Source organism: Protopterus annectens, chromosome 5.part0 (genome assembly GCF_019279795.1).
Source record: "Protopterus annectens isolate FY-2018-M chromosome 5.part0, PAN1.0, whole genome shotgun sequence".
Taxonomy (NCBI): domain Eukaryota; kingdom Metazoa; phylum Chordata; order Ceratodontiformes; family Protopteridae; genus Protopterus; species Protopterus annectens.
Genome location: NC_056735.1, coordinates 283052199 through 283065764, shown reverse-complemented (window position 1 = coordinate 283065764; position 13566 = coordinate 283052199). Strand labels below are relative to the sequence as shown.

At 42.9% G+C, this 13566-nt stretch overlaps 1 protein-coding gene across 2 annotated transcripts in view; it reads right to left on the bottom strand.

Annotated features, from left to right (window-relative positions):
• Positions 1–2730: 2730 nt before the first annotated feature.
• The window catches only part of BCLAF3 (BCLAF1 and THRAP3 family member 3), a 798586-nt gene continuing 787750 nt past the window's right edge, over positions 2731–13566 (bottom strand). For both annotated transcript variants that reach the window (XM_044072262.1, XM_044072263.1), the window contains one exon: positions 2731–3541. In XM_044072262.1, coding sequence (XP_043928197.1) covers positions 3512–3541 — 30 coding nt within the window. In that variant the 3' untranslated portion in view covers positions 2731–3511. The remainder of the gene's footprint in view (positions 3542–13566) is intronic.

Here is a 13566-nt window from a genome sequence, read left to right as displayed (position 1 = left end):
TGGTTTGCTGGTTGCCATTGTCGCCCCTGTAGGATCCTCTGTATTGCCCTCTTCCTCGGCACGCCTGTTTTGCCCCTTTGAAATCTTTCAGGATTAGGAAAGGACCAGTTTTTAGAAGGCCAGTTCCTGCTGAATCTGGGCGGCTGAACCTGGAGGAAATCTTTGACTGTCTGAACTGACTTGGCTTTTTCCTCAATGGACTTTAACACATCTTTAGCATTAGCACCAAAAAGCTTGTTCTTTTCCAAGGGTGCGTCAAGACGTTTTGCCTTAACATGATCTGGTAAAGGTTGTTCTTTTAACCATGCATGTCTACGAATGACCGCCCCTGTCATAGCTGCCCTACATGAAGCCTCCAATGCATCATATCAACACTGTAGGAAGTGATTGCTAACCTGCTGAGAGTTATGCACAGCCTCCTGCAAAGACTTCCTATCTAAAGGTTCAGGAGAGGCCAATCTTTTCTGTAAATCATCTAACAGGAAATCCTGATATTGAAACATGTGAAAGAGACAATTGAGAGCTCTCATAGATAAAGTAGTGGAGGTGTAAACCTTCTTCCCCCATCTCTCTAAGGACCTTGCTTCCCTGTCGGAAGGCAAAGGGTTTTTGGAGGTGGTAGCTGAAACCCCTTTGGGCCCCTGGGAAATTGTTTCTAGATCAACAGCATGGGCCCTAAAGAAATGAGAATGGGTTTCTGGAACCCTATACTATCTGTCAGGCTTGACAGGAGCAGGAGGAAGAGTATCAGGGGTAACACTGGAGTCAGAATATAAATCATCCAAAACATCAAGCACAGGACGTATAGCTAAGGGTCTGTGTTGGGGCTTTTTAAGGAAGGTTCGAAGGCGCTTTCTGGAATCTGAAAATTCCTGGCCTTGCCACTTAAAATGCTCCCTCATGGAATGCAGAACTTCCCCAAAAGAAATATCCTCAGGAGGAGAGGCCAAGAGAATGGAGTCCTCTGCATCTGAATCCTCATAGGTCTGGAAGGGCTCTTCCTGGCTTTCGGAGTGAACACAGTCCTCAGAATCTTCATCTTAAGGAAGAGGGTCAGAGGGTTCAACCCTGGGCCTCTTATCAGGAGGAGGCTGGGATCCTCTCTCAGGATGGGCCTGGGAACCTCTGATCAGGGAAATTAAATCTGCGGCCATAGACATGATTTGAGTTTCAGGAGTAGGCTGAGGTAAGGTTTTAGCAGTAAGATGCTTGGACTTGCTGGCTGCCTTAGCACGTGTGTAGGCCTTGATAGACATGGACATGGGAGGCCTAGCCGCTCCACGTGCAGGAGTGACCTTATCAACAGCAATGGTCTCGGGCATTTCCTCGGTTTCAGTATCCGGAGGAAAATCAATAACTGGCGTTGGAGTGGCCTCCGGTATCGGTAATGCGGTGTCTTCGGTTCGGAGCAGTGGAATAACCGCCTCAGAGGGAACCGGGGCACTCGCGGTTAGTTTTGGCGTGGTGTCGGAGGAAGACGCGGGCAGAGGATGTCGGTCCCAGTCTTTTCATTTCTTAGGAGTCTGCGTTGTCGGTTGTTCCGACGGCATTGTATAATCAAATTTTTTGCCGAAAAAGTCTTCAGCGAACTCCGCCCGGTGCCTGAGAGTGCGCTTATTGAAGCGAGCACAGGCCGAGACGTCGTGGTCTGGGCCAAGGCAAGGGAGGCAGTAAGAGTGGAAATCCTTATGAGGTATTTGTTTACCACAAGACAAACAATTATTTACTTTTTCAGTAATTTCTGACATCGGCTGTGGCAAGAAAAGGTCCCCAACGGGGTACTTAGCTTTTTTGATGACTTCGGTTTCGAAGAATACCGGAGCTGACTGACCGGCACTCGAACTGCTTCTGCTTCGGGCACCGCGCGGCAAGAAAGACTGAAGAAGACGGCGTCGGCTGATGCTTATATACTCCAGCCGCTCTGACGGAGAGAAATGCGACAATCAGCCGACGTCGGACCCAGACTTTGGAATCCGGCCGACCGAGGGCTGCCTGAGGCAGGACAACCCATATGTTATGACTGCAGTTGCATTCTTGAAGGACATCACCTAAATGTTATAAGAAACAGAATAAGCAACTAAAATGCCAAAGAATAAGCTTTTATTTAGGCAAAAAAATGAAATTCTGTCCTTTGTATGTTTTGCCCTGCAAAATCTAATGTTTGTACCAAAAATGTCCCATTTTGGGCATTTGAAAAGGTGGCAACCCTATACATTTTATTACCACCATCTCAGCCCACTGAAAGCCTGACTGGTACATCACTGAGGCAAAACCTGCAATGGTGGCTCAGCAGTGTGCGTGGGGGGGATTATTTTCACACATACGTTGCCAGCTAAAGCAACATGTGCTGCTGGACAGGTTAGAGTACCCTTATCCGTCCTTTTTGCTGCTGTGCTACAACAAGCAGCCTGTTCTAAGTGTTGCCACAAAGCAGAATGGACCAATTTTCCCTTCCCAGGTAGTCAAGCAGACTTCATCAGCTTACTCTCATTTCTTGACCAGTCCTAAACCGCTTGGGCTTATGAATCAAACCTGGGTCATCAGGATGTAGGAGGTCCTTCAGCCTTTGAAATAAAAAAAATCAACAGCAAACCTAGCTTTATTTTAAGGTCAGATTAAATTTGCAACTATACAAACCCTAAGTTAAGTTTAAGAAATGGAACATTTTATGAAAAGCACTTTCTTTTGAAAGAAGACATACAATTTAAATAAATAAATCAAAAAAGCAGCTTACAAAACAAGATTTTTAATATTCATTGAGCACAAACAAACTCAGTTTGTGCTTTGAATCAATCTACACCAAATGCAAAGCTCACCTATAACATTTTTACGGCTTGATCTTCTTTTCTTAGCTAAATTCAACTATAGCTGCAAAGACTGCAGGGGAAATTGATACAGCAGAATGCCCTATAGAGAAACCAAATTTCAGACAAATAATGTGTTTCAAAGCTGAAACAGCCTTTAAATACCAACTCAGAATGTAAATGACTGATTTTCAACCCAAACATTGGGGCAACAGCAGTACTGTAGTAGTGTATGTACCCTGACAGCCACAGTGTAAAGAAATCATCACTTAAAACATTGACAAATATTGCTAACATAAAACTCCTGGGCTCATAATTAGTTATATTTTTTTTATATATATGAAAGAAACATATGTCTGAAAGATGCTGATCTTCAGAAATATTTTCTTCTGAGAAAGCATACTTCGTAGTTCAAATATTTACAGCCAACTGTCCAAAATATTTCAAAAACCTTATACAACAAAATTATTCATTCTGCAATTTACTTTTTAAAATGAGTTATGAGAAACCTTCAAAAAAATTCTGGCAAACTTTTAAAATTGTAAAAAAAGACTACTTATTATGAAATGGCTGACAACCACTATAAAGAAAGTTACAAATCCAGTATTAATGCAGCTGTTTGATTCTTGAGTTAACATTCACAGGTGAAGTGGATGTGCCTCAGGACCATTACTAACGTTTCTCATTCCAGGTAACAGCAGATTTTACTACTGTGGTTCTCGGCGGATAGCAAATACCTAAAAAATGCAAAGCAAAAACACATGGTACATCAGAAATATCTGCTCAATAGCAATCAAGTCAACACAATACAATGTGCAAAAATAGCAAGCATCAATCTCTGCAATAAACATGTAAAAATACAGTAAACAAAAATAGACAAAAACGAAGCACCTGCTAAAAGAACATGAAGACAAATAGAAAAGAGCTCAAAAAACGACTAATAAAGTACAGTTTTGTACCTACCATAAATGTAGATGTCCGATAGGAATGCATCTGCAGTCCTTACAAATGGGTTGTCCTGTCGTCAGGCAGCCCTTCGGTCGGCCGGATTCCAAAGTCTGGGTCTGGCTTCGGCTGGTGTCGCACTTCACCCAACGTCATTGCGGCAGTTCTTCGGGTATAAAGGCATCAGCCGACGCCATTTTCCTCAGTGTTTCTTGCCCCAGATGCCAGGTGCCCTCTTGGATGGCTAAATTTGGATAAATGCCAAAGTTTCCAAATAGTAGAGAGCAAACACATAAAATAAGCATGTATGTACATATATACAAACAAATACACCATAATAGATCCCCCCCAAGCTAGCTGAAGGTTGGCAAATACCCTAGGAGTACCTCAGAGGGGAAGGTGGGTGGGTAATCCTGACTGCAGATGCATTCCTATCGGACATCTACATTTATGGTAGGTACAAAACTGTACTATGTCCTTCAAGGATGCATCTGCAGTCCTTACAAATGGGTAGAATACCATAGATAAACTAGGGGAGGAGGAGAAGAGATTATGGTGTAGTTAGGATCCCTTGCAAAACAGCAGTGGCAAAACCTGCTCGGGATCTTGAGTATAGAGGCAAATTGTAATGCTTGGCAAATGTATGCACGGAGGTCCAAGTAGCAGCCTCTATAATGTCCTTGGTAGCCACTCCTCGTAAGAAAGCTGTGGTAGTGGCTGTAGCCCTTGTGGAGTGAGGCCTGATGTTCTCTGGGGTTTTCTTTCCATGGTAGGAGTAACAAAATCTAATGCAATTTCCTATCCATTTGGAGATTGTCTGTTTTGAAATTGGTTTTCCTTCCTTTTCTGTTGCATATGCTACCAGAAGCTGGTCAGTTTTTCTATTGTTTTTTGTCCTGTCCAGGTAGTAGCGTAATTGTCTATGTACATCCAAGGTATGCAAGAATCTTTCTCCCCTGTTCTGTGGGTTGGGGAAGAATGTAGGTAGGTGGATAGCCTGATTTAAAGAGACTCTGGATACCACCTTAGGCATAAATGTAGGATTTGTTCTCATGGACACTCTATTTTGATGGAAGATCAGGAAGGGTTGCACTGCCATTAATGCCTGTAGTTCAGAGACCCTTCTTGCTGAAGTTATTGCCAGCAGGAAAGCAGTCTTCCAGGATAAGTATTGTAATTCTGCTGTTGCTGCTGGTTCGAAAGGGGGAAGTGTCAATTTTCCTAGCACAAAGTTCAAGTCCCATGCTGGCAATGGAGGTTTCCTGGGAGGTTTCACATTTTTAATTCCTCTCAAACTGTCTGAGCAGAGGATGACAGAAGACAGGAGGATCCAAGCTGTATTCTGCTGAAATAGCTGATGCATGTATCTTGATGGAAGAATAGGACAGGCCTGTATGGAAGAGCTCTGCCAAGTACTCCAGGATGTTGGCTATCTTCACCATTGTCACATCGTGCCCCTTTGCAGTACTCCAAATGAGATATCTTTTCCATTTTGCTGCATAATTCTTTCTTGTTGAAGGTCTACGAGCCTCCAGGATTATGTCTTTAACCCTTTGGGATAAATTTGGGTTAATTGCTGTTATGTAATGTTCCAGGCAGTTAGCTGCAGAGTCTTCAGGTTTGGATGCAGGATGTTGTAGTTGTTCTGTGTTAACAGCAATGGGATCAGGGGGAGTGTCCATATTTGTCCCCGAGACATGCTCCTCAGCAATGGATACCAATGTTGTCTTGGCCAGTCTGGAGCTATCAGAATGATCCTCGGACGTTCCTCTTTCATCTTCAGAAGCACCTTGTGCATCAAAGGATGTGGTGGAAATGCGTATGCTGTCAGGTTTTTCCAACTGAAGGATAGGGAGTCCACCTTCCAAGCAAGTGGGTGGTACGTCCCTTGTGCAGAATTTCTTTAGCTGGTGATTGAGTGGGGATGCAAACAAGTCTATTTGTGGTAATCCCCATTCTCTTGTGATGGCTTTGAAGATGTCCGGATGCAGCATCTATTCGTGGGCATCTGTGGTAGTTCTGCTTAGTATGTCTGCTAGAATGTTTTCCTTCCCCGGTACAAAAATTGCTTGTAACTGAATGTTGTAGCTCAGAGCCACATCCCATAGGTCCAGTGCCAGCCGGCATAGAGGATATGAATGTGTGCCTCCCTGTTTGTTGATGTACCACATAACTGTGGTGTTGTCTGTCCTTATCATCAACTGGCCTTCTTGGAGAAAAGGTCTGAATGACTGGATTGCCAATTTTACTGCCATCATTTCCTTTAGATTTATGTGCAGGTGCAGCTGGTCTTGAGTCCATAGGCCTTGTATGCACTTGCCCAGCATGTGTGCCCCCCAACCGAGGTCTGAGGCGTCTGTCGTGATGGTTTGTCTTGGTTGACTGTTGCAGAAGGGCAATCCTGTGTTTGATTGACAGGCCTGAGCCCACCATAGGAACTCTTGCTTCAGGCATGGGATTATTGGAATTTTGGTTTTTAGGCTGTGCTTGTGTTGGGGCCACAAATTCTTTAGGTACCACTGTAGCTTTCTCATATGCAGTCTGGCATGAGGGACCAGTATTATGCAGGATGCCATGAAGCCTAGAGCTTGTAGCACTTTTCTTGCAGTTAGATGGTTCTGCTTTGTTAATGCCAAGAAATAGAGAGGTAGTTGCTCTTTATTTTCTGCAGTTAGGAATGCCATTTGTTTTGATGTGTCCAGCTCTGCACCCAGAAAGGTTATTCTTTGGGTTGGAATCAGCCTTGACTTTTTTATATTGACTGTATATCCCAGGGCTTGTAGCAGGTAAATGACTCTTTGTACGTCTTCTGTTAGCTTGCTTTTGTTGTCCGCTTGTATCAGGCAGTCGTCCAGGTAGGGATAAATTTGAATCCCCTGAAGTCTGCAATGAGCGATTACTGATGCCAGGCATTTCGTGAACACTCTGGGCGCAGTAGATAAGCCAAAGGGCAATGCTGAAAATTGATAATGCTCTGATCCTGCAAGAAATCTGAGGTATCTTCTGCAAATTGGTCGTATAGGAACGTGCAGGTATGCCTCCTTGAGATCTAGAGTTACCAGCCAAGACTCCTTGCCCAGCATGGGAAGAAGCTGCTGTAGGGTCAGCATTTTGAATTTTGGAACAATGAGGAATGTGTTTAAAGCGGACGAGTGTGGAGTAAAATCCCTTTCCTTGCTCCATAGATGGTACCTTTTCCACAGCTCTCATTGTTAATTGAGATATTTGCTTTAGAGCTTCTGTCCTTTGAGTAGGTGGTAGGTTTGGCATTCCTCTCTTTCCTGGTAGAATATGGAAATGGAACCTGTAACCTTGGTCTATAGTTTTCAAAATCCATTTTTCTTTTGTGATGCAATGCCAGTTCTTTGAAAATAAGGTTAGCTTTCCGCCTAAGGGTGCTTCTAGTTGTTCCCTGGTAGGCGGTGTCACCGCCAAGTCACTGTGATTGAGTTGTTGTAGTGGTGGTGGCTGCATCCGTGCCTCGCTGGTTGTTACCTTGCCACTGGAGTCCCCTGTAGGCACCCCTGGATTGGTTTCTGCCTCTAGAGCGCCTATTTCTGCCTCTTTGTGTCTTAGAGGAGTCCGGAAAGGACCAATTCTTGGAGGGCCAGTTCCTGCTAAACCTTGGAGGTTGAACCTGTAAGAAATCTTTCACTGTTTGTACAGATTTTGCCTTCTCTTCCATCTTTTTTAGTACCTGCTGTGCAGGGGAACCAAATAAATTGACCTTGTCCATGGGTGCATCCAAAAGCTTTGATTTGACATGGTCTGGTAATGCCTGTTCTTTCAACCATGCATGCCTCCTGATAACTGCGCCAGTCATGGCTGATCTAAAGGAAGCCTCCAGTGCATCATAGCCACATTTTAAAGAATGGTTACTAACCTGCTGTATGTTATGTACCATTTCTTGAATATACTTTTTATCTAAAGATTCTTCAGAGGACAGCTTTTTAGTTAACTGGTCAAGCATAAACTCTTGATATTGAATTATATGAAATTGGCAGTTCAAAGCCCTAGCTGACAAGGTAGCAGAGGTGTAAACTTTTTTACCCCATCTCTCTAAGGACCTGGATTCCCTTTCAGAGGGGGTTTTTAGTAGAAGTAGCTGCTACAGCTTTAGGGCCCTGGGAGATAGTCTCTGGATCTGCAAAAGGAGCCTTGTATAAATGGTGGTGAGTGTCCGGGACCCTGTAGAACCTATCGGGCTTAGCAGGAGCCGGAGGTAATGAATCAGGAGCAGTGCAAGCATCATTAAATGCATCATCTACAACAGAAAGAACTGGAGGTATAGCTAAAGGCCTATGTTGTGGCAAATGTAGAAAGGTCCTAAGCCTTTTTCTGGAGTCTGAGAAATCTTGGCCCTGCCACTGAAATTGTTCCCTCATAGCATGCAAGGTTTCCCCAAAGGAAAATTCCTCAGGCGGAGAGGCTGAAGGGATGGACTCTTCAGCATCAGAGTCTTCGTAAGGAGAATAAGTAGCCTCAGGAGGGTCTGTATGTTCTGAGTCATCAGAGGAATCATCTGTGGATACTGGCTCATGGGGCTCTGCTCTAGGCCTCTTTTCTGGAGGAGGGAGAGAGGCCCTGTCTGGATGAGGCTGGGATCCACGAATTAAAGAGATGAGATCCTCAGCCAAAGAAAGCATATGGGAGCTGGTGCTGGGCCTGTGAGAGGGGGGCTTGGCAGGCACAGTTTTAGATGCTTTGGCTGCTTTAGCCCTGGCAAAGGCCTTAATAGACATTGCTGCAGGAGGCCTAGCAGCTCCACGTGCAGGGGTTGAAATATCCAGGGGAATGGTGTCTGATAATTCCTGTGAAACCGCAACAGAAGGTTGGATTTCAGTAGCCGATTCTACCAGGTTAGAAGAGGCCTCGGTAGAAGGCATGGTTTCGGCTGAAGAAAGAACCGCTTGCTCGGTTTCGGCCGAAACCGAGACACTCATGTTTGCTTAACCGGTTTCGCCGAAACCGCGGACCGCGAAAGTGTCGGTCCTTTCTTGCTTTTGGTAATTTGCGTTGTCGGAGGATCCGACGGCATAATATAGGCAAAATTGGAGCCGAAAATCTGTTCAGCAAACTCCGACCGACGTCTAAGCGTCCGTCGGTTAAAAGAAGCACAGGCTAGACAAGCTGCTACGTCGTGGTCTGGGCCTAAACAATGTATGCAGTAGGAGTGGAAATCTTTATGAGGTATTTGTTTCCCACAAGATAAACAGTTATTCACTTTCTCTGACATCGGCTGAGGCAAGAGAGAGTCCCCAACGGGGTACTTAGCTTTTTAGAAGTCTTCGAAGTAATATTCGGTAGTAGTAATCTCTGGATCTGACCGACCGGCACTTGCGAACAGCTTCTGCTTCGGGCGCCACGCGGCAAGAAAGACTGGGGAAAATGGCGTCGGCTGATGCCTTTATACCCGAAGAACTGCCGCAATGACGTCGGGTGAAGTGTGACACCAGCCGAAGCCAGACCCAGACTTTGGAATCCGGCCGACCGAAGGGCTGCCTGACGACAGGACAACCCATTTGTAAGGACTGCAGATGCATCCTTGAAGGACATCCATATATAACAGCTGCAGTGAACATTGTCTTCAGCTTTTCATCTGAAAATACTCAACATTTTCTATTTTTACATGGCTTAAGTAAACCAATTTGCAAAAATACCCTTAATACTGAGCATTTTCAGGTCTGCCCCTAAAGTATCAACTGTTTTAGGTATACTGGTGTTCTATATAAATACCTCTGCCATCAAAATGGTAACATTTCTCCTGATATTTTCAGAGAACGTTATTCATTTAGTTTTGTTGACCAGGATAGTGGGCTGATTCATACAGTACCCACTTCAGCCACACCCCAGGAGTTACAGCATAACAAGTGAAGAACAAAGACGCAACAACTAATACAATATAGTATTCAAAAGTATTAGCATATCAAAGTCACAAGCACAAAACAACTGAGATAATAAATTCTTTAGAAGTAGCATTCAGGATGCAATAAGTTTGCTGGAAAAGATGTGCTTATAGATTTTATACAGTTATGAGAGACAGAAGTCAATTTGTGTGATGGTGTATAGATTTGAGAAAGTATGTCATAAGGAATTAGGGAGAGGGAGATTAGGAAAGGTTATAGTGCTAACACTGTAGATGTGGGTTGTAGAGAGGAAATCTGAAGTAGATGAAGCTTACGTTACAGTTGATGGGGATGTCGCAGATATCACTGCTTATGTAATTGGAAGATAATACTTTAGGGCATGAAAATAATTCAGTTCTACAATTACTAAAGTCAGTGAGTTGTACATTCATGGAAAGAGACTACCACAGTCTGGGTGCAAGTAGAGAGAAGTGTTCATTGGAGGAAAGTGAATGTGTAGCTCTCCTTAGAATATGGGCATTACTGGACCGAGAACACAGCATGTTCGGTGTTTGATGGAAAGTCTGCGACTAAGTGGGGGGGGGGGGGTGTGATGAATTAATCATGCAGTGTTTTGGGGATTAGTGGAGTAAAAGGTCATCCAGTTCCTAAACAGAATCATCTGGCACATGAAAGGGTGGGAGTGGCCATAGGCCATACTTACAAGAAGAGTGACATAAAAAGACAAGAGTATTTTGGGAAGACCACATTCAAAATGGGGTTGAAGGGTGGTTTTGTGAACAACCTTTCTCTGGTCTGGAGTATGGTGATGTAAAATTTGATGACAGCCACAGATGTAATCTATTTTATCCTTTATGGTAATAAAATAAGTGAATAAGTTAAGGGGGACTTTTGTATTAAGCAAACCCATTCAACTTGTGTGTGTTATAAGACAGGGGTATGGGCAGTGTGGATACCTTGGTTAGCTTACGAGTTGCTCAAAAAAACATAACTTTGGTCTTTTTGGTATTCACGGAGAGGTTTTTTTTTTTTTGGGGCTGTGAACTAAAACAGTTATGTAGCTTACAGAGGGTACTTTGCTGTTCCAGGAGTTAGAACACTGATCTAGTAACCAGGGGCCATGAGTTCAAATCTCATCGTGGCCTCTTTCTGTGCTTTAATGGGCAGGGTTGGTGTAATGGTTAAGGTCTTTGCCTCACAGATAAAAGGAAGAGAGTACAATTCAGACCTCTGATTATAGGCTGGACTTATAATTGTCTGCAGACTGATAGCGTAGTATTTATATGAACCTATAGGACATATGCTATGATTTGCTGAAAGGGTCAAATGGAGAATATTTGACAAAGAAGGTGCTGTTGGAGAGGTAGCTTTTGAACCACTGTACAGAAGAAGGGCCAAAGCTGGATAAAGCAAGGGAGTGAACAAGACTGTGTGATCTACTAAATCAAAAGCTTTGCTTAGGCCTGCAAAGAAGACTACAGCAATGGTCACTTGGTTAGTGTTGGTAAGAACTGTGCCAAGACTATGAAGGGCTTTACAGGGCTTCTGTGCTTAGTGAAGCCATGTTGGTGGGCTGACACAATGCTGTACTGGTAGAGGAAAGTGGTGAGTTGGTTTTAAATGGCCTTCTCCAACAGCTGACATAATTATCTAGAAAATACTCCTAGACGGCTCCAAGCCACAAAGGTAAAATTGAATTTTAATGTAATTTTATGCCCCTGCATATAAAGAATAAAAATACTGCTTTTATACAGAAATGCATACTCTTAGTCTTGAAATCATAGCATACTTATCTTTTTCATAGTGATTAATTTTTACTCAGAATATCTGAAAGCTGCACTTCTGTTTTCAAATGTTACAAATTTCAGAAGACCATTCTGACCTGAATTTGGTCTTAACTTCAAATGTCACCGACTCTCTCCACAGCTTCAAAAATTTTTTATAAATGTTTAATAAGATCCTCTCCCCATAGATCAGACTTTTACTGCTGACAATATGGCCAAACAACATATAGGGAAGCGTATAAAAGAAAAAATATATATGCATGCCTGGCAAAAAAGTAAAATATGCATATTTTGCTTATAGTAATATACATAAGTACAGTATTATCTTGGTTCTCACTTCACTAGAACACAATATGATTCAGATCAGACAGTTTGTCAGCCTAAAAGACTGCGACACGCATGCACACATACTCTAAATCAAATGGCAAAAGCAGCACCCAAATAGCTACAATACAGATACCTAGTAATACAGAACCATACTGCTGAAGGCAAATGAAATTTTACAAAAAAAATTGATCAGTATAATATGTCATGACGCTAAGCTCCAGAATGCTCTTAAGCTGGTGATTCCAGTTATAGACGACTCATACAATTTCATCTTTGTGTAATATAATTTACTACATTAACAGACTAAATTGGGGGGAGGAGCTATTCAGGACAAACATCCAGGCATTTTACTTTTGCTATGACAACTTAGTAAGAATGTACTCAATATCATTTCATAGAATCATAGAAGATTACTAGGCTATCGACCAAGAGGTCATTTTAAGCCTAGCCACTTCAACCCAATGAAATACCATAGACGTACTAGTCAATACCAAAGACTGCATTTAGTGATGACTGCCCACATCCAGGAGGGTTGTGGGCACTATCCCTGGTAAGAATTTATGGTGCCCGCCCACACATCCAGGTTCCTCTTGAACAGTCCCACAGAGGTGCTCTGTTTCACATGAACTGGTAGCCTATTCCAAAGACGTGTCAGTCACTGGGAGATAAATCTGTTCCTCCAGCATGTCCTATTTAAGTCACAGGCTATATTGAAGTCCCTGGAACGGGTTAGCCCCTAGACTCCAAAAACCACAAAGGACCACCAGTCCAAGAAACAAAGGATACAACAAACTGGAGGATGTGGCTGCAACTGAGACGAACTGCACAACTTCTTGAGCATAAAAAAGCTTTATTCCACTAAACTGCTAGGCGTCACCATAGACAATCAGCTAAATTTTGACTATCACATTGATTTAACTATCAAGTCAGTCAATAAAAAGATTGGTGCCCTTTACAGACTTAAGCCCTTTCTTACTGCTACTTCCAGAGTGGCTCTCGCCCAAACTCACCTCATTTCTACATTATTGTATGCCTCTCCTTCCTTTATCAACATATCTAAAGCTAATCTTCAGAAACTGAATACCGCCTACCACAGTATAGCCAGATTTGCCACTGGCTCTCTATTCCAAACTCATCACTGTCTTAATTTAAAGAAACTAAACTGGCTTGAACTTCCAAACCTAATACTCCTACAGCAACTAATCATCACTTTTAAAATTCTACATTACCCCTCCAACACACCCATACTAAATAAACTCATCACACCTTATAAAAATCTCACTACACTTAGATCAGCCAACAAGCTACTAGTTACTACTTTGAAATCTCATAATAAATCAGGTGATTCCTTATTTGCAAACACTGTCGGTTCTTATTGGAATAAACTTCCCACAGAACTGACCTCCCTAGGCTCATGTCACCTTTTCAGAAAACAGATAAAAACTCACCTACTAATTCACTGGCTATGCCCCTGCTCCAATCCTGACTGACCTCAGCAAATTTATTACTCTCTCCAGTCTGCTCCTGTGTACTTTTGCTCTTCTGTTCTAACTTAAACTGACTTCCACAGTCCCATTTTTTGTACCATCACTCTTTTGTTCAAATTTCTGTTTGACTCCCCCTCTGACCATCTGTTATTCTGTCTCTTGCTTCTTTTAGCTGACCTCCTATAATCCTGCTACCTCTTGCATTTCTCACTATCTTTGTTTTCCCCCTCTCCTTTTCCTACTGGCTGCTCCTTAGCCTCACTAAGTCCATAATACCTGTACCAAACAGAAACTGTATTTTTTTCCACATTCTGTTTACTTCATTTCTGCCTTTTCCGTATCTCTAACTACA